Source organism: Aythya marila (genome assembly GCF_965140915.1).
Source record: "Aythya marila genome assembly, chromosome: 30".
Lineage (NCBI taxonomy): Eukaryota > Metazoa > Chordata > Aves > Anseriformes > Anatidae > Aythya > Aythya marila.
Genome location: NC_139071.1, coordinates 1,803,886 through 1,824,447, shown reverse-complemented (window position 1 = coordinate 1,824,447; position 20,562 = coordinate 1,803,886). Strand labels below are relative to the sequence as shown.

The following is a 20,562-nucleotide window of genomic DNA, read 5'->3' as shown; positions in this document are numbered from 1 at the left end:
CTGTGCAGAGAGACATGGGGCAGGGGGCAGAGCCTGAGGGACAGGCGACACCGCCTGGGGGATGGCGGGCTCCTGAGGCGAAGAAGCAGCCACACAGCAGATGGCGCCACAGCCTCACCCCCCCCCCCCCATAAAGACTACAACTCCCAGCAGGCAGCGCGGCCCCGCCATCCCCACGGGGCACTACCGGGAAGCGCGGCCCTGAGGTGGCGGCGGAGCTTCGGAAGCGCCGGTAGGGACCGGGACCGGGACCGGGAGAGGAGGGGAGGGGAGGGGAAGGGCCGCTTGCTGACCGCCGCCTTGTGTTACAGGCATGGTGTCGGGCAAGCAGCTGGCTGATTTCGGCTACAAGGCGTTCTCCGGCTCCATGATGCTGCTGACGGTGTACGGCGGGTACCTGTGCGGCGTCCGCGCCTACCGCCTGCTGCAGCGCCGCCGGGAGAGGGAGGCGGCGGCGGCGGCGAGGCCCGAGAGCTGAGGGGGGGGGCTCGGACCGTGGATTTTCCCTCCCCCCCACACTAAGATTCCCACATAAAAAGCGCAATAAAAGCCCCCGGAGAAGCCCCCGAGTTCGGTGTCGTGTCCTCATCCCGCCCCAGGGCTGGGGGTGCATCAGGTTTGGGGTTTTTCTGAGGGATTTTGGGGTTTATTTAAGGCGAGGCGTGGTTCTGAAGCGTTTTTGTCTTTTTTTTTAATCGGAGATAAGAGTAAACAATGGTATAAAACGGTAACAACTCAAGGAGTTTCCCACATTCTGCTCCTGCTCAGCGCGCAGGGCTGCCCGCTGCCCCCAAGTACCATCAAGTAAAAAAGAAGAAGCGAAGCCCACGGCCTGGCCACCTCGCCAGCCCAGTGATTTCCTCCACAGAATTGCAAAAAATCAGAGCAGCAACATTCACTTCTGGCTAGAAGTACAGACAAGCAGGACTGGAAACAGTTTGGGGAAAACTAGGAGCAGCCCCCCAACCCTGGGCCACCCTCAGGTCCTAGCTTAGCTGACTCGAGCCAGTACATCTAGAAAAGTCTTCAAAACCATGTCTTGAAACAGAAAAAAAAAATGAAAAATTAAGGCATGTATTGTGAGAGTTGACTTAGGGGCAGTAAGCAAACCCCCTCCCCCTTTTTGGAAGGCTGTAGGTAGGACTTCAGAGGGGCTTGCAGCACCAAAAGAGGCAGCAAATGCTGGCCTGGTCCCTCGTGACAGCAGAGATAACAAGCGAAAACCTCCTCCTCAGCCTACAGCACCCCACCACCGAGTCACAACAACGGTTTTGTTGTAGCACAATCCAATTCAAAGCGTGGCTGTAATCCAGAGCGCTTGCAGTAGGGCTGAGAAAAGTCTCTGCTACAGCCCGGGTAGCTCGGAGGTGGACCAGAAACCCACCCCTCGCGCCGTGCTCTGAGCAGCTTCTGGAGTGCATCGAGGAGCCGCAGGGAACAGTCACCGAGATGGCACCCGGCCCCTCCTGGGGGCAGCAGCCAGCCTCATCCAAACTCGTTTCCGCCTTGAGTTGATCCTAGTAAAAACCAGTTTGTCACATACAAACACACCTCTGCAAACATCAATGGGACTAAGATGGGGTACAACATGGCTTAAAATGGAATCTGTGGCTTTGGTTTTGCCCTAGTAATCGGCTTTCTCCCTTCTGTCGTGCAAAGCCTTTGCCTGGTCTGGATTGTGCCCATTTCAGATTTGCTGGAGGTTTTCTGGGGAAGGGGTATCTTGATTAAAGATCACTTGGGAATGTGGAGCTCAACACATCTAGATATTTAAAGACAAGTTCGTGTTTGCTCAAGGCCGACCCACAGCCTTACTCCTCTTCTGTCCACTGGCCACTCGCCACATGGCCGTTAACGCGGTTGGAGCCATTGCTCGAAGTGCTGAAAACTCCTTTTGTGCTGTTGGAAGTCACATCCTCCTCTTCAGAGCTGCTCTCTACATCACTGCGGTCATCTTTTGATACCTAAACAGTTCAAAAGAGATTGGGTAGTGGGAAGGGGAAGAGGGAAGTTGATAAATTCACAGGAAACAGCAGTAAAAAGGTTGCATTCATGTGATTAACCAGCCTTGCTCACTTACAATTACCTTCTATATTCCAGCCGTAGTAAATTCAAACTTACTAGGAAGAGCCTGTCTTCATGTACAGAAAGCAAGAAAGATGTTGGAAAGGGCAGTTGGGAGCTACGAGGTCCATTTTTCAAATACCCTGTCCATCTGTGGAAGCACTACGCATTTTCACTCACTAGATCAGAGGATGCTGTAGATCTCTGCCTGCTTTTGTCTTTGAAGAGCCTCATTTTAGATTGGTTAAAGGCTGCTTTTCCAAACAACAAGTGTGTTTTAAATTGAAAAAAATAAATCTCACACCTTTATAATCAGCAGGTATGATGACAAAATATACATATATCACTTCTAGAGAACACACTCTAGGGAGTGCCTTTGATATTTTACAAATTAACCAGCTATATTTATCACATCACTGTTTGCACAAAGCACCTCCCATTTTCACAGCTTGTGATTCACACATGAGATCCCATTTACGAGCAAAAGTGTGTTTGGACAGCAGGCTGTAGGAAAGAAACAACTACCTAATCCAGCAAAACACAGTTCAGGTACAGAAGGAGCATCTCAGCCAAGGTAATCTAGATTTGATCTACAGAGTTATGGTTTTAGTTAAAAGATGGGCTGCAAAGCCAGCTGAATTCCATTCGTACGTGGGATTTTGAACCTTTGGAAACCCCTCCAGGCACGGTTCTGGCCAGGGGTCGGGCACATGCCGCTGTTAGCTGCTCTCAGAGCACCACAGGAGGGCAGTGTACCAACACCGCAGAGCCAAGTGCACCAGAAGGTGACGGGAAGGGATCACAAACCCGGCCCTAACTGCAAATAAGCACCTTGGTCGCTGGCTGGGAGCCAGAGCCATAAACGCACCGGTGCCGAGCTGTGGCTGCGTGAATGGCACATGCTTTACATACCCCAAGGCGGGCTCTCCACACTTCTGGCTGCAACTAATAGCCCTCATTTGCTTCAGATGCAAGCACTTTGTGGCTAGCATGTTTCCAGGCACTTCGGGACTTGATCCTACTCTGCTTGCTCTGAGTCAGGCTTACGGCTTTCAAACAGTACCAGCCAGGAAGTTTTTCAGCTCCAAGGAAGATGTGGCGGAAAGCCAGGTCAAGTTAATGATCTCCAGGATTGGTTCTGACAGGCCTGTTGGACGTACTGGCTTCTGTGTGTTGCCAAAACTTTTGGTATCTTTCCCCACTCTCCTATATTGGAAGTTCAAAGGGTGACAGGAAGGAAGCAGGAATCCCTCAGTATTTCTCCCCATTATCTGGGGGGCTAGTGACTGTTGTCATCCTTTTCACAAAAAAAAAGAACTGCTTCTCTGCTGCCCTCTTTCACCCAGCAGATTGTTAATGAGCACTAAAGAGAGACATCGGAGTCTCTGTGGGCCTGCAGAAGCAGAAAGGTCAAAGTCATGCAGCCATCTGACAGCAGAAGAACAAACCACCACAGGACACTGCTTAGACCTCTGAGACCTTTGGAAAAAACCTGCATTTTGGCATACTGTCAAAGCCAGCACTGTACAAAACTGGGACACAAACATTTTAAGAGAAGGCACTACCCATCTGAAACCCCAAGACCATAACTTTGCGTTCAACTCGGCCTAGAAACAGACACAGATGTGTTTCAGTGTAGAAACAGAAGTACAGATCACACTTACATGCAAAGGATGAAACTGTCCAGCTCCAATCTGGCACAGAGGAAAAGGAGTGAGAAAAGAATGAAGAAGACAAAGCTTAGAGTCCTTTCTCTGGCTAGGTCACCTGGACAGGAGAGAAGCAAGGAAAGGAAAAAAGGTGTAGACCTCAGCTGTAGGAACAGCTGCACAGACAGAAAACAAGCCTTGCAGTAGCAGCTGCGGCAAACAGATGAAAAAAATCACATGCATGCTCTAAAATGTCTTCCTCTGGTGATGAGCACCACAAACAGCTACGATATATTCTTCAAGGTCACGTGCCATGTGTAAGGGCAACTAAGAAGTCAAACAAAATAAAGCAGAGCTATGAGAGAAACTCAGGTACACAATAAAAAAGGCATTTTGTGCTAGTAAATCAGTTATTGCACTCTGGTAGATGGAAGGAAGCAGCTTCTCCTGATGGGCTGGCCAAGTGCCAAATTAGTTCCCAGACTGGCTTTCCCTGTCTCGTGCCTCTTCAGCTGAAGTGCACCTTTTAAGCTCGGCAACTTAGGTTGCAGCCAAAAGTCAGCATTGTTTGCTCTCAGGGTACGATCTGCTGCCAGCAAGTTGCTGTAGTTTCACCCTCATTCTCCCTAAGACCCCAACACAATTAAAATTCGAATACGTAAGACTGAAACTAGGCTGCACCCCAGTAACAGCCAGCATACTCCCTGGAATTTCTGGTAACCCTTTCTCCTCTGCATGCTGCAGCTCAATGCCTGGCCATGCACTGGCAGCCAGAAGCCTCTGTCCTTGCTAACAAGCAGGAGATGCACAATCCTCATCGCAACCCAAAATGAGCTTTCTAATGCCTTACACTCTAAACAAAGCACTTAACAGATCCGTCATCACCATCATTATTACAACATCTCAGTGTTCTGGGTAATGGCATTATTTCCCTGTATGACCAGAGCAGAGAGGACAGCATCCTTGCCTTTGTATCTACCTGGCCCCTCAAGTTTGCAGAGCAACCAGGGTGAAAAAACAAATCAAAGTGCTCTTCTACAAAACATTTCTGATGCAATTACACTGAGAACTAGCACCAGCCCTCACTGAAGGGCTTGGTTTCTCAGGGTTCTTTCAGAGCTTACCGAAAGAGGACCCAAAACAGTCACCACCAGACTTACCTTGCCCCGCATGAGGGCCTTGTAGGCGGTGCGAATGATGAGATAGGACCAGATGATATGCAAGACCTGCAAGGTTACCAAAAGGCCATTGAAGAGCCACCATGAAGGATAGGGGCCAATCAACTCCCAGCTTTCAAAGAGGGTTGTGTTCAAAATCCTAGAAGAGATCCAGAAACACATTACAGATCAGTTGTGCTGGTAACATGGCTTCCAGCTCTAAATTAAGACGAGTGGCCAGCTGCACAACAGTTTGTATCATTTAAGCATCTGTTGCTTTGCTCCTGTCAGAGCAGCAATGCATCTAGTCTCCTGCCAGAGTTAGGAGACAGACTAAAGCTAATTAGAAACATTTGAACAGAGCAACAAACAGGAGAAGATGCGAACGTTCCGCAGTTTGGTTACACACACAGATCTGCTGCCAATTTCCTTCTCAACAGCATGAGCATTTGTAATAACTTTACAGGAAGTGATGTCAAGCTGCTCCGGCCATCAAAACAAGTGTTAACACATTCCTACTCGGGCCGTCTTCACCCATATTTAAAGATCACAGAAGAATTTTGTTCCCAGTAGGTCTGCCTCCCTGTGTGCTATTCCCTTCTCTCTTATTTTTTTATAGGTTTCTCCTGCCAAGCTGGAGGACTTGAAACTAGTTCACGGCCAAAGCATTGTGCTTCCTTTCATTGCTGCTTTGCTGTTCTCATCGCTGGGAGTTACTGCCAGTACTTCAGTAATTTAATAAACATTTTAGACTTTGTGAAGTAGAGACGTGTGGAGAGACCTTTAAAGATGCCATTAGTTTCACGTAGCTTTGAACACTTCGCAGAAAAGAAAAACAAGCCTTTCAAAGAAGAACCCGAGCCCCGCCCCCCCCAAAACAGAGTCACAGAAACATCTACCTCCTAGCTGGCTTATCGGTGACTTACATGCAACTCCAGAGGTCTGTTGATGTTTTACACTACTAATTAGGGACGGGAATATACATGAAGTGAAGCAGCCTAAGGTTTGCAATACCCACTGCGAGCTTGCCAGATTTCTGCACGAAGTTGTGGAATTACATTACAGCCAGTGGAAAATACATTAAAGATTTACAGGACTGCTGAGCAATAGCATGATGCAAGAGCATCACCTTGTGACAGACAACAGCAAGAAAAACAACAACAACTACCTCATCTGTCACTGGAAGGAGACTGTGGAAACAAAGGGATTAAAGGCCCTTCCTTATGCAGATTTCTTTGATGCGTTTTCTGGGAAACAAGCAGGAGCTTTAATTGCAACCCTGATATCAAAACATAAAGGAAGGACTGTTTCTGTCTGCCACTAATGTACACCAAAAGAATAGCCATGCAGGCTGTCCGTCGCTCAGGAAAGAAATGTATGCAGTAAAATCAAAATAAATTGAATAATAATCAACTATAACCACATTTTCAGCACACTCTTTCTACAGAAACAAGTGGCTAACACCAGAACTACCTCACCAAGCCTGCTGGAGCAAGAGGGAATCTCATTATACGATGATTAGCTATAAGCCATTTAGCCAGGGTTTTACCTCTCCAGAAACCTCAGACCTATTTTAGGCTCTACAGAGTCACGACTCAAGGGTAGGACAAAAGTGCCATAAGAAATCAAAAGCAGCAATGATGACTAAGCCAGATACTCAGAAATTAATTTTACTTCAAGAGACCATGCCTCAACTGTAACTATTTCCAAAACTTCTCAAGTCAAGAGAAGCAAACAACCCTCTGAGTCGTTCAGATACCAGCTGACTCTGCTCCAGCTAATGAGCATTGTCATCACTTTGCAGTAAGAGGAGAGGGGCCAGCTGTGCGTTAAGATTCTAGTCGCTTTTCACACTCTCTCAACTGACTGTTGAGAGGTTTCTTCATATTTTTGATTGAAAGTACTGCTCCAAATGATACTTAGGTTGTCTGCAACTTCAGGCTGCCTTGAGGGGACAGGCTGTACTGCTTGCAAGAAGTCTAGGTACAAAGGCTTTGCTTAAGGGCTTGGAAGAACAAACAAGACCTTACACCTCAAGGTGCTTACCAAAAAGGATAAATGCCCAACCGTGTAACAATGAATACGACACCAAAGAGCATGAAGAAGGCATCACACAGACGCTGGTACTTGGCATAATTGGCTAGCTTTGCAGCCTAAAAAAGGAAAGAAACATGAGAGTGTTATTCCCTTCATGCAATCATGTAATTACCAGGCTGTAGAGCTCCAAAACCCTCAAGCCATCACATTTGTAAGGACTTAGGAACATTTAGGGATTATTCTCAGCAGTTATGAGGAAAAGCTGACAAGGCAGGATCAGCAACACAGGTTTTACGGCATATTTAATGCTGTTTTAGCAAGAACAGGAAAGTCAGCTTGCTCCCCTGAGACTACACTAGTGTTAGGTAAAGATCTGAAAGGAAACTCACCTCTAAGAGGAAATCGGATGCATCATGGAGACACAGCACCAGCGTTCCAACCCGCACCATATTATTCATGTAAGAGAATGTAATGAGCCCAATTGTAGCCAAGTGATGGACGAACATGATCAGGAAGTCCTGGAAACAGAAAAAAGAATTCAGAGCCTTTGGCTGTCAAACAAATACAGATGTTTAGAGCAGAGCCACCAAACTGACTAGCTGGGGTCAGAGGATTACTTCAGTTCAGTTCAGACTTGACTCCACTTCATGTAAAGCCCAGCTCATCACACAACATCTGTCATGATCGCTAGAGGTTCCAGAAAGGTCTCTCCCAGCACCTGTGCTTCTGTAAGGTTGTAATTCTGCACACAGAAGTACAGCAGTCTTTGGCACATACTCGCAAGATCAAGATACGTATGGCTGCAGAATCCTCTCAAAAGATTGATAGGACAACATATGGTCCTTATTTTTGGCTCCTTTTGGTTTTGCAGTCATATTGCCAGTCCTTTCAGCTCTTGGCACAAACCGTAAGCACGCTGCTGTTACTGTTGTCAGCATGTAAAAACCTGCCAGAGCATAGCAGGCATAGAACAGAAGATAATCCAACAGCAAGAGCTAGGCCACTCCAGTAAAAAAGTTTTCACAATGCACGTACATTACATTCAAGGCTGTGTTCCAGTTCAGTCCCCTGGGTACAACACTAACACACCACCTCAGTGTACCTTACCATGAGGAATGTAATACACAGAGCACAAAACTAAATATCACAAACAAATTATATCAGAGATGCTGTTAATCACACTCTTTCTGCATCTACTCTATATTTTGGAGCTAATATTCCAGTACAGGGAAGAAAGGAAAAAAAAAAAAAACAAAAAACAACAACTTATTTTTGAACAGTTAATACAAGAATTGGGATAGTTTGTTACTTTGCAGTTTGTATAACAGAAGCAATAAACTCTGATTTATTTTGAACTGTTTTCCAACAGCAACAATAAGCCAAATCCTAGAAGGCAATACAACGGAATTAGATTCCAGCAATCATGACCAGTCATCATTCTGCTACAGACACAGAAGAAAAATTACTTTCAAAAAAAGAATGCATTATCGCTTTAGTGTTTGCCATTTTCTCATCCTGCTCAGCAAGGTAATGCTTTGAGCATTTTATTTTCCTGCTTTCTTGCAAGCCTTCTAATTAAATCTTTTTTTTTTTTTTTTTCCCCCTCTCTCAATGATTTGCTGACTGTTTATTAGGAGGTATTGACTGATTCTGTTCTTTCCCCTGGAAGGTGAAAGGGACTCTTGAGGCTACACCAGGTTGCATAGCAGGCTTGCTCCTCCCTTTCCCCCAGGACTGGGTAGTGATTACAGAAGGAGGTAGGCTACACAGAGATGTGAACAAGGAAGAAAATTCAGTTATTACTATGCTTCAGCTCTACGGGCCAAGCACACTCATAATTTTTGTTAGTCTTGTCTATTTAGCAAAGTGGTTAGTGCAATTCTGGTTAATCTCACCTTCCGTTTAATGTCTGTAAACTGAGAAAACATGAGAGACCAATAGAAGGCCAGCTCCAAGATATAGTAATAATAAAGCCTGGATGTTAGAGGCTGGAAAACAAACAAACATAGCACAGTTAGAAGACAAAATACTTCAAAATTTACATTAAAATCCACTTTTTCCTTCCTTCCCATCCCACTCTGTTCCTTCAGAATGCTGAGGCGTAAGTTAAGAGATCCAGAATTAAGGTTTAGTAAAAACGAGCTGAAGCAACAGCCATCTTCCTCTAGGCTTATTCACACAAGCAAACATTTGTGTTTGACAGCAGAATCTTACTCTTTTTGAATAAAGTTCAATGTTTACAAATCATACTGCAGCCTCTTGGATTAGGAAAGCCAGGCACTGAACCAAACTGGTTGGCCTCTACACAATCATACTTGCTGCATAATTAAAATAACACTGTAAATAAGTTACTTTTAATAACCTCAGCAGCAAGTAAACACAAAATGAGTATGAACTGAGTCTGTTCCATCTGAGGAAACACTGCTCTTAACAAACCTAACCAGGATCTGAAGGGCAAATGCCATCTTTGTACCTACAGAAAGGGATGGCCACTCACTAACTAGAAAGCTTACCAGGTTGCAGCCTGTGCAGCATGCACAGAATGAGAAGCAGCCACATCTAACGAGTTTCAATTTGCTGTCATTAACAAAAATACGAACTGAAATTGTGAAGATCTGGATCCAGTAAGTGTTTACATCCTACCTGAAAAGGATAGTTGTACCAGCACTGTCGTGTGTCCCAGAACCAGGGTGCCTTAAAGGAAAAAGACAATTTCTTATTCTGCATTGTTTTGTTGTTGTTATCGTTTTTTAATTCACTGCCATCTAAGGCAATTGACCACTACAATTCTGTTTCACATAAATTGCATCTCCATTCTACCATCCAACCTAAGTTTATTGTAAAAACATCATAATGATTTAAAATATTCTTTGGGCACCCAAAGGCAAGGTACAATGCAATGGAAATTCAAAGAACAAGCATAAAGCTCTAATAATAATGACCCAAAGAGATGAATCTGTATCCCTGCAGGAAGGAAAGAGATTAGCAAGAAAATAAGCAGTTCTCCACACCAAGAAAGCAGGGCTGTCTTGTTCTGGTGTAACGCAACAAAGAGGTTTCTAATATTTCCATAATGACAGATTTGTTTACAACCAGGATCTCAAATAAGGGAACACAAAGATGACTATCACCACTAAACTCCCCTTGTTTTAAGCTAGGCGCAAGCACACAAGGCACACTGGTAATCAAACCCTGAAACTTCAGGGAGACAGCCAAAATCCAGTAGCACATCACACAGAAGAGTATGGAGGGAGAGGTGTGAAAAATCTACTCACCGTCCAGAGAAACCTGACTCCATAAAAAAATATACTTAAATAAAATGTAAATCTCCACCTAGAAAAAGAAGCAGAAAATGAAATGTATGAAATAGAAACAGCTTCTGGTTAACATTTGTAACAAAAATTGGAACAAACTGTGACAAAAACAATTCTGACACCTAAAAAGCATTCACCCACCAATCAGTAATCCTCCACTTGTAAATATTTTGTGCAAGGATAAACCTATTTAAGAGTTTTCAAACCAGACTAGTTTGTATCAACAGCCAAGTTCAGAGTGATCATGCATCTTTCATAACAAATCAATATAACAACAAAAGTCATATTATCCAGAAGGTATCCTAATAACTGTATTTGTCCCTCTTACCTTGTGGCTTTAAGTAGACAAAACCATACTGGGGAGAAGAATTAATATGAAGAAAGTTACTGGAAAGGAAAGAAACCAGCACAGGAGAAATAAGTCAGGAAAAAATGTTCAGATGCTACTACGCTAACAGGGGTAACTATAAGCATTCAGAAGGAAACAAAGAACAAAAGAATGAATTGAAATGAAAAGAACAGGAATTCAAGAAGTGTCTGTATACCAAAGTACACACACCATTGTTCAAGCCATAAATACTGGGAAAAATACTGGTCTACAACGTAAGCGTGCAGACAGCAGACTTGTCTTCAGTATAATTACTGGAGTTGTGCACACGCATGTATGCACACACACCCCCTGAAGTGTTACTGTCTGCATTATGGACCTGGTGTGCTATGAAAAGCTGCTTATCGCAGACAGGAATGATTCCTGTACAGGTGTTCTGGGCTTTGGTGCACACATACAAAGTATTTGAGAAAAATCAATCCTAAAAAGCCCTCCTAATGTCTTGCAATTGCCTATATGAGTATTTATCTTCCACCAGCCAACCCCAAGACACTAGTTTAAGTTAGCAGCTGACAATTTCAGTTAGAAAAGAGAACATACAGCTGGAGCTTTAAGATGAAGGCACATCTTGGCCTCTGCACAAACATACATGCTCTCACAAAATTTAGTGAGGGTGGTGGGTTTGTCCTGGTTCCTCCGATGACGAAACCAGCGCTGGATCTTTCGAACATCCCAGTCTAGCTGCTTTGACAAGCCTTCTAACCTTTTTCCATCTGGAGACTGAAGGAAAACGAAACAAGTGTCATTTCTCCTACTTCTCAATCTGCGTGCAGTCTGAAAACCCTTCTGTACTATGACAGACACGATGCACAGAGAAAAAAAACACACTACAAAGGCACTACATATGGACTATTACATTTTAAAAGCAAGAACCTGTTGCCACAAATTTTCATTCAAGTTTAACCATCAAAAGCCGCTAATGACTTAATTATTCAGAACACTTCTGGTTTAACATTTCCTCATCTATTTCGTCATTTGACAGCACGTTACTACACAGAATGCAATTGTTCTGTTTCTTAATTTGGGAGGAGGAGCAACTTTTAAAATGTCCTGCCCTACCTGTTAAAACTTGCACATCAACTCGACCTGTCCAGAATTCAGAGAGATCAAAGCTGAATACATTTAAGGGTTGTTACTCACTGTGGAGTTTAGGGAAACTTTAAAGTAAAAATTTGGGTTTAACACATCAGATATGAATATATTCAAAAAGAGCATCATGGAGATGGCATTATTTCCATTATCACTTTTAAATTTATGAATAAAATTAAGCTTGACAACAGAAATAACTGCACGATAAAGAATGCATCACTGTTCTCCGACTGGAAACTCTACTGGCAGTTTATTTGTTTGAACAATGACATAAATGGATTTATAAGAGCAAAGTGAACAAAACCTGATAACTACCTCTAAAATGGCCCAGTGGTGAGATAAGCCACGTTAGTTTCAGACCAGTGTCCTTTTAACAAGCTCTGCCAGGGAGCTCTTACAACTGAAAGATGATAAACACATTTTACCACTCGAGTTATATACAAACCCCAAAAGCTATGCAGAATGCTCATTTAATAAAGAGTCACCAGACTGTTGAACTGAAAAGCAGAATAATCTGTCAGCTGATGTTCAGTACTGAAACCACAACTTTCTTGTAATTCCATCGCTGCCAGACCTCTTGCCTCTGTACTAGGCTCAGGTTCAGGCTGCCTGACACTTGTGCAGTGGAAGCAAACCTGCCTCAAAGGAGAACAGGCAGAGCTCCCGTTTCAGAACAGCACTGACATCTTTCCCCTCATCAGTGGCATCAGTGCCACCCTACATTCCGATCCTCCAGATCTCAACAGCACAGAAAGCATACTGGTACAGTTAAATGCAGCTCTGTTTTCATAAGCTAGATAAATTTTGCACAGCATGCATCCCCATGGGTTTCCTGAACATTAATTTCAAGGACATCCCCTACATAAAAGTCCTCCCCACAAATGGCATCAAATTATAGGGGCCTTTCAGTTCACATGTCATCCCAAATACTTCAGAACTTTAATGTTCCCACGAGGCAAGTTTTGCTAAGGTTTTTATAGAATTTCCCTTCCATTCACTGAGCGCTTTATCTGCTGCACTCGAAATGAAGTTCAGCATCACCAAATGAGAACATAAAACCTTCCATTTTACTATCTTTAATGAAAATCTATCACACCATCTGGGTTGATTTAACCGTCAATACTCAATAGAGTACAGACAGCACGCAATTCTGTCGTTCCGAAGGGAAAGAGCGCTGTCAGCTCAAGTGAGAGAAAAGACCTGAAGCTGATAACAACAGAAATACCTACTGTCAACATCCAACGGCCTGCCATTTGGCAGGGCATGCTTCTATTGACTGAATGGCTTTGCTTGTGGAAGGGACTTCCACTGCGACAGCTGCTGAGCAATCGCAGAGGAGGCAAAAGGAAGATGGAGGCACTCACACGGCTGGCCACCAGATCTCCAGGGAGCAGCTCTTTTCCAATAGAAAGTGAAAGATGCTAGGGAATTCCTTGTTCAACCAACAGTTGTCACCCGTTCCCTTAGTTACAATTTGGACAAAGGGAACTAAAGGAAGAAGCCTCTTCTTAAAAGGCAACAACTTTGATTCAAAAAAGATTCCTCTGTGTGCAAAAGCTCAGGTCAGCCATAAAGAGAATTTACGTTCCTACGAGAAGATCTCAAAGTAAAATAAAGAGCACACTTGTGCATGCACAGTGTGAAATGCACTCTTCACACTAGAGAAGTGGAAGACAAAAAATATCAACATTCATTCCTACAGGCCTCCATTTCCAGCAGAATTCGCAGTGTGACTCACCTTAGTGATGGATGTAAACACTTTCTCTAAAATTGCATTAGGCTGAGCTCTGTGAGGTCCACTGTCTTGAATGCCAAGGTTTATGGCACAGGGCTTGGCAATAAATCTGAAAGAGTTCCAAACAAAGAGCCGCATTAGAACAAGGCGTTAGTTCCCCTCCTCTGCCTAAATCACAACAACCCCAACTAGTCACAAATTGCAAAACCTATTGAAAAACCTTTTGAAGATCTTCACTCATGTTGCTCAAAGGAACTTCACAGGTAAAGAAACATTTTTTATTAGTCCACCTGGGAATTGTAGACAGCACATACCGTACGCACACCTAAAATGAAAAGTTAAATCTTAAGGCCCTTGGCTTGCAGGATCAGCATGCAGGATATATTAGCTCAGAAATAAATAATAGACACTGATGGAAGATCCCTGCAAACTACTAGAGCCCCCAAAGCACCACAAACAAAATGCCTTATTTCCAAAATGCTTCCTGGTGTCGCATAGCTCAGAAAAAAAGGGAAGTTCGAGTGACATGGTTCCTAAAAGACACAGCCGCAGTTCTATTTTTCCCCAAGAGGACAAAAAAAAAAAAAAAAAAAAAAAAAAAAAAAAAAAAGGGGGTTATTTCCTTAGGGAGAATGGGGAAGATGTACCAAGTCTCTCAGTCCGAGAGCCAAGATCTCAACATCTCAGTCCTGTATGCACCATGTTTTCTCAAAGCTGATCTAGCACTTTGTGAATTTTATAGCACAGACACTCCAAAAACAAGATGCAACTGAAGTGAAAATACATGCCTTCAAAAATAAGTAGGTTTTGCTGTACCTTTGTGTCAAGTTGGCCAAGGGATGCTATGGAAAACGCATGTGTTACCTGAAAATGTGACCTGTATTCCCTCCTGTTGGTGGGGCAAGAGCTTTCAAGGAACAGCAAATTCAAGAAAAACATCAATTACTTTGAGAGCACGTCAAAAAACCTGTTTCTCAAAAACAATTTTGAAAAGGACCCAATATTTGCATCATTAAATCGACCTTGCTTCAAAACAGAGGCTGATTCAGAGACAACTTTATTACACATATGTATTCCATTTAGAAGGCTTGGAGTGCCATTAAGCAGAAAGCGCTGCTTTTTCCAGCCATTAAATCTGTTGCCATTTCTCCCTGTGCTTAAAAGAAGAGATTAAAATTCAGCAGGATCATTACTCTAAGTGTTCCAACCGCAATCTTTCTTGGGAGTGCATTGTTAATATTCCAGTAACACATAGCTTTGACTGGATCTAAGAACAGACACAGGTTCTAGGGCTTTCCCCTTGAGAAACTGTGGATCAGCTCATGAGTAATCCTAAAGGCACTCCTCTGCTTTCAGAAAACGCTAAACAAGTACCAGGCACCACAGCACCAGGTTTCGCTGTCCTGCCCTGTTTCTTCATACGTCCTGTTCGTTTCAACAGTTGCAGCTAAAAGAAAAAAAAAAAAAAAAAAAAAAAAACACAAAAAGAAAAAAGGAAAGGGTGATTTCCTTTCAGCTTGGCTCTTCCCTGCTCTAAAGGCTCACTGCTTCCTCTCCAATCCAGCCCACCAGCCAGCAATCATCTTAGGATGTTATAAAACAGTTGGCTGGACCTTCATAAAAGCGCCCATCTCCATACTTTGCTTTCCTGCAGGATACACCATGACAACAGCAAAGGAGCACATGTGTGCAGTCACAGCATGCCAGATCAATACCTTTATTTCATTTGCTGGAACACGGCGTTTGCAGCTCTATAAAGAAAAAAAAAATCTCAATCTGGCCTGACGATACTCAGGCTGGGAAAAGTTCCTCATATGTGAGAGAAAACCTGGAAATCTGCACATTCAATACATTTATTATTCAGGAGAATGCTTAAGAGCCAAGAGGAGAATGAATGGTTAAGAAAGCTCACATGATGCACAGAATGTGGCTTTATCTTAGAATTCAAATCCTGAAGCATCAAAGAAAGAAGAAAGAACATCTCCTTAGATATAGAAATGAGTGGAAATAATTCACTTTAGGACCCAACGCTTACCAAAAAGAAAAAACAATCAACCAAACAAAAAAAACTCTGCCAAAAAGTATTCCTGAGTTATAAGCTTCCTTCACTAGAAGGCTTTGGGAAAAAATACAGATGTTTCCAGAAATCAGGAAAAAAAAAATCATCGAAAGTCCACTACAGGCTACAGATACTGCGCAGGACTCGAGGAACTCAGTGAAGCCTGCAGGTGAGCACAGAGCAGAACAAAACCCCCACCAACACTTCTGGGTGCACAGAAGCAAGCAGACATCAAGGCAAGCGCACAGGACACGCCACACTAAGGGAGGGAGTTCCAGCAAGGTGATGTGCCTTTAGGGCTGAGCTAAGGTGGCTGTGGTGTTTTACATTTTTGGCCCCAAAATAGGTTTTCAGACGTGCAATTTTTGCAGTGTATCTCATAGAAAAAATATAAAACACAACTGCACAGCAATAGTAGTTAAGCACTAAAAAACACTGCCCAAATTGTAGAATTCCCATTCTTTCCAGAATTCCCATTCTTGGGGATATTCAAAACTGAAGAGCACCACGAGCAGCCTGACCTAGAACACTGTCGTGCTTTGAGGAAAGGACTGCAAAGGTGACCAAGAAGTCCCTTCCAATCTAAATTACTTTATGATACCATAGAAAATACTGCAGCAACTATTCCCAAGGTCAAGATCCTACCACACCCTCGCCACAAGGAGTTATCATCATTTCACTACTTTTATTAGGCTTTTCGGAACACGTACCTGCGCATTGATGTAAGCCGTGCCTACCAACCTATCTGTTTCACCCTGCTTTTTAAGACGAACTGATTTTGAAACCAACACCAGTTTTCTAGCACGCAGACTCACGCATAACAAGCACTTCTTGGGCATGTCGTACTTGACAAATCCAGCCTCAGAATCCTCCTTTGCGGAACAGTTTGGTTTGTCTGGTAAATCCCTACTACAATTCTGAAAAGGAAGAACAATCTCCTAAATAATATTTATAAAGTAGGCACATCCTGCAGCTAATGCACTCAAGAGTTCATCTCTTTATAGTCTCTCAGTTTTGCTGTGTTAAGATTAAACCTCACTTAAACTGTACCGAATTTTCCAGACAGCACTGACAAAACAACAGCTAAAACCACTTTATTTTTTCCCCTACCAGAACGAGCACAAGCAGCATATCCTTCCTCAGACACAGAGAGTGACAAGAATACCTATAAGTGAAAATGAACTCTGGTGTAAACACTAACACCTCGTATGAACGTCAGGCTTTGTGTTTTCCCAGATACCTGGGAACTATTTTGTGCCTGCAGTGGGACAAGATGCATAGGAAGAAGTCACAGCAATCACAACAAAAAAAATAAGCCACACAAATCCGTACGCAGAAGTATTTCTTTATCTTGCCTGCCCAAAAATCCACCTTCTGCCAAGTCAGGACCTTACCTCACCCTGCAAGTCTTGGCTCATCCCTACAGTCAGGTTTTGAGCACACACCATTCCCATGTAGAGCCAGCCCAATGAGTATTTTGCCATCATCGTGATGCAAAGGGTAATTTACAGCAGCATTTGCCAACAGAGAAACATGTGCCAGTGTAACAAGTGTCAGTGTAACAAAAGCACTTCCTCACACTGAAGATCTATGGCAAACAGACAAAAGAGAAATGAAGAGAGGAGCTAAAATTAAAGAAATACAGACATTTATAATTCAAGTTCTGAGTCATCAAGTCCGATTGCCAATTGTGTGTCAAGGAAACCATTTGACTTAATCATCCCCAAGGCCAGAATTGGGGTATCTGCACAAGGGGATTTTATTAGACAGAACTGAACTTCTGACATCTTCAAGGTGGCAGGAGAAAGAAGAAAGCACTTCCTGAAAAATGTGGTCTTTGTAAATAAACACGCTAGAAACAACCTTGCATTTTGCTTCATGATCTGCTTTCACTGGGATACCACCACGGAGACAGCGCTGACACTGTTAAAGGAAAGGAACAAACCCTCTCAGGAAGCAGCCTGTGGTCTCCAGGCTCTATTGTGCAGGAGGAGTACTTAATTATCCATTTGAGTCCTTCCTAAACCAACACTGCAAAAGAAATTTCACATACCAGGGCACAGTGCAGACATTATCTGGATAAAATAATTGTTAGCAGGAAGATTTTGGTATTAGGTACAATGGGATGCACTGTAGCTCTCTGAATCTCTCTTAATCCAGAGAAAAGAAACATTTGCACTTCTTCCCCAAGGTAAGACACCTGGACTGAGCTGGGAAGCGAGGAGACCTTCCTGCAATGCTCCTTCCAGGGGTAGCATCCTGTCTCCCAGCTTCCTTGCCTTGTCTGCTGGCAACTGCATACATCTGGCCAAGACGAGCAGCAGGGTGCAAAGCTAAGATGAGGTTTTGGCACTGCCACGTATCTGGGTGTTCCTGGGCCCTCTGCACTGGTTTGAGCTGAGAGCAGCTTTCTGAAGTACTTGGAAGATCAGATGGAGAGGGAGGGAAATAAAAAGATGCTCAAACTTCTCTCCTACTCTGCTTACCCGCCTTACATTCTTCTCTACAGTTCTCCTGTCTTTTTACTTAGTCCCAGTTCCCTCCTGTTGCTTAACTTCTGAAAGCTGAGAAAAAAAAGTACTCTTCTTACAGAAACCTTGCAAAATAACACCAACTCAATCCCTAATTGCTTTAATCCTACAGCCCTTTCCACACTTAGAAATACTTCCCCTCTTTTCTTGCAGAAAGTTAAGACGAAACCAACCTTTGAAAAACTATTTGAACAGGTACCCGAGGTGTTTTAGCTGGCTGCACCTAACGGTTCTGTTAAGCAAGCTGCTTTCCTAATTAGCCTGTCACCCACAGAGCCTGCCCTGGGTACGGCTATAGGAGATATCCATCATGCAAAGGATAAACTCCTGCCTCAGGGGAGAGTTAATACACGCTTATGGATATTCAAGCGGATGGGAAGCGCGGCGTTACACCTGCTCTCGGGCAGCTACGCTGATCTGCACGCGCTTCCGTCCCGCGGGGGGGGACCCACAACTTGTTTAATGATACACCAGGCCATGTGAACGAGCCCAATTTCCTCATCCAGGAACTGGGACGGAAAGTACGCAGCGGGCAGAGCCCAGGAACGCCAGCAAGCCAAGCTGGGCAGGAGCAGAAAGAAATCAACCCAGCTCCTGGGGCTCTCCTCCTCGCCTCACCTCCGCCTCCAGCACCTGAGGAGCCTCTGGAGGGCCCAAAATCATGAGATAAGGGAGCCGTGAGGGGGTTCTGAGTGCCCTGACAGCCCCAAGGGTGGGTTTTGCTGTTCCTTTTCCACACAAAAAGATAAAAAAAGAAAGCAGGGGGGTGCCTGGAGGCCTCACAGCTGCCTGAGGGGCGAGGGGGGGGCCCGAGCCCGGTTATCACGGGGGGAGGGCTGAGCCCCGCTGCCCCCGGGGCCTCGAGGCCCGTTGCTAACGGGTCCCGAGGCAGAAGCGGGAGGCCTGAGGGGAGGACCGGAGGGGTGTGAGGGGGAGGGGGGGGAACCAGGGCTCACCTCTCGAACAGCAACCGCACGGCGAAGATACCGAGCGCCAACGGGAAGGCGGACAGGACGTGGCCGGCTCGCGGGTACTGCAGCCCGCTGCCCGGTGGACCCGCTTCCCCGGCCAGGTCCGCCCACGTCACGTTGTGGGGCAGCCAAAACCGCTCGTTCCAGAACCAGGCCCGCAGCGCCGCCGCCGCGGCCGCCGCCATTTTCCGCCGCCGCCGCCTCCTCCTCCCCCCGCCCCCCTCCGCCGCCGCCGCCGCCGCCGCCACAGCCACAGCCGCGGCCGCCAGGGGGCGGGGCCTGTCCGCCTCCTAAGCCCCGCCCTCCCCTCCCTCGAACATGGCGCGCGTGCGCGGTGCCGCCCAGCCCCGCCCCCGCCGCGGACCGTTAGGCGCCCGCTGAGGAGAATGGGCGGGAACGGCCCCCCCCCCACCGCCCCCCCGCGGCCTGAGGTGGGGCGAAGGGGAAAAAAAAAAACCTCGGGAAAAGTCCCGAGGTGAGGCTGAGGCGCAAGGTTCCTCTCAGAGGGCCTCGGGCTCTGCCTCGGGGAGGGGTTGGGTGAGGCAGGAGCTGAGGCAGCCGCTGTGGGATCAAATGGCGGTGGATAAACCTCCCCCCCCGATAACCCACCCTTCCATAAAACCTACTCCATCAACCCCCCCCCCGATAAATCCCCTCTCCATGAATCCCCGACAAAAAGCTCCCTTGACTCGACAAAAGCCCCCTTCAATCAACCCCCAGATAAACCTCAATAAAACCCCAAATAACCCCCACACACACCTCAGTAAACCCCTGAGGGCAAAATTCCTCTCACAGACTCACAGCCCGCTTCACTCACCTCAAAATCAAGCTCCAAGGCAGCATTGTGCGATTTCTCACACGAACAGCTCATGGTAAGGTACCACAGATTACTTTTACTAATAACACCCATGTGGTTCAAAATTTAAGCACAAAATGGGTGTGATTTCTCACATGAAGAGTTCATGGTAAGGTACCATGGACTAGTTTTACTAATAACACCCACGCGCTTAAACATTTAAGCACAAAACACGGAGCCAGAGGTATGCTTGTTACCAAAGTTTAAGATAATAGTAATAGTTTTCAGAACTTTCAGAAAATTCCTCATAGTTTTCAGCTTGACAGCCTTGGGGCGGGGGTTACCAAGTAATGCAACCCAGCCTCTAGGTCAGCTTTTTAATTAGGTTCTCAAATTCTCGGTGAAGGCGGACAGCATCAGCTTCCTTCCCCATTGCAGCAAATGATCCATCTTTCCTATAATAGCCCTTTTGGCATCCGTCCAGTCGAAAGCAAATTAAATGGCCCATTAAGCACTCAAATGCTATGATAATTAATAGATTCAAGGACAGACTAGTTCATAATATGTTCACTTTTTTCCAGTGGAACAACTTTATTTAAACGTACCAGTAGCACTAATTTCTCCACGAACATGTTTAGCCTGGCTGAGCGAGCAGTAAGCATCCTTATGGCTCAAGGACTCACAGATGCCTCAGATTTAACGAGAATTAGGGATGTATAACAGCAAAGTCTCTGGGAACTGCAGCCAGTGTACCTTTAGTATCACGTAACTG

General features: G+C 45.0%; 2 protein-coding genes across 2 annotated transcripts; one reads left to right on the top strand and one right to left on the bottom strand.

The window, feature by feature from the left end:
- Positions 1–100: 100 nt before the first annotated feature.
- COX14 (cytochrome c oxidase assembly factor COX14) lies at positions 101–569 on the top strand. The gene is made up of 2 exons (XM_082781286.1): positions 101–232; positions 312–569. Exon 2 carries the CDS (start codon positions 314–316, stop codon positions 476–478), a length of 165 nt encoding a protein of 54 aa, XP_082637412.1. The 5' UTR covers positions 101–232; positions 312–313; the 3' UTR covers positions 479–569.
- A 113-nt stretch (positions 570–682) lies between these two features.
- Positions 683–19,242, bottom strand: CERS5 (ceramide synthase 5). The gene is made up of 10 exons (XM_082781271.1): positions 18,980–19,242; positions 13,437–13,542; positions 11,199–11,329; positions 10,183–10,240; positions 9,551–9,601; positions 8,803–8,895; positions 7,297–7,425; positions 6,917–7,023; positions 4,874–5,030; positions 683–1,964 (listed from the first exon to the last, which is right to left on the bottom strand). Exons 1-10 carry the CDS (start codon positions 19,177–19,179, stop codon positions 1,812–1,814), a joined length of 1,185 nt encoding a protein of 394 aa, XP_082637397.1. The 5' UTR covers positions 19,180–19,242; the 3' UTR covers positions 683–1,811.
- Between the last annotated feature and the right edge of the window lie 1,320 nt (positions 19,243–20,562).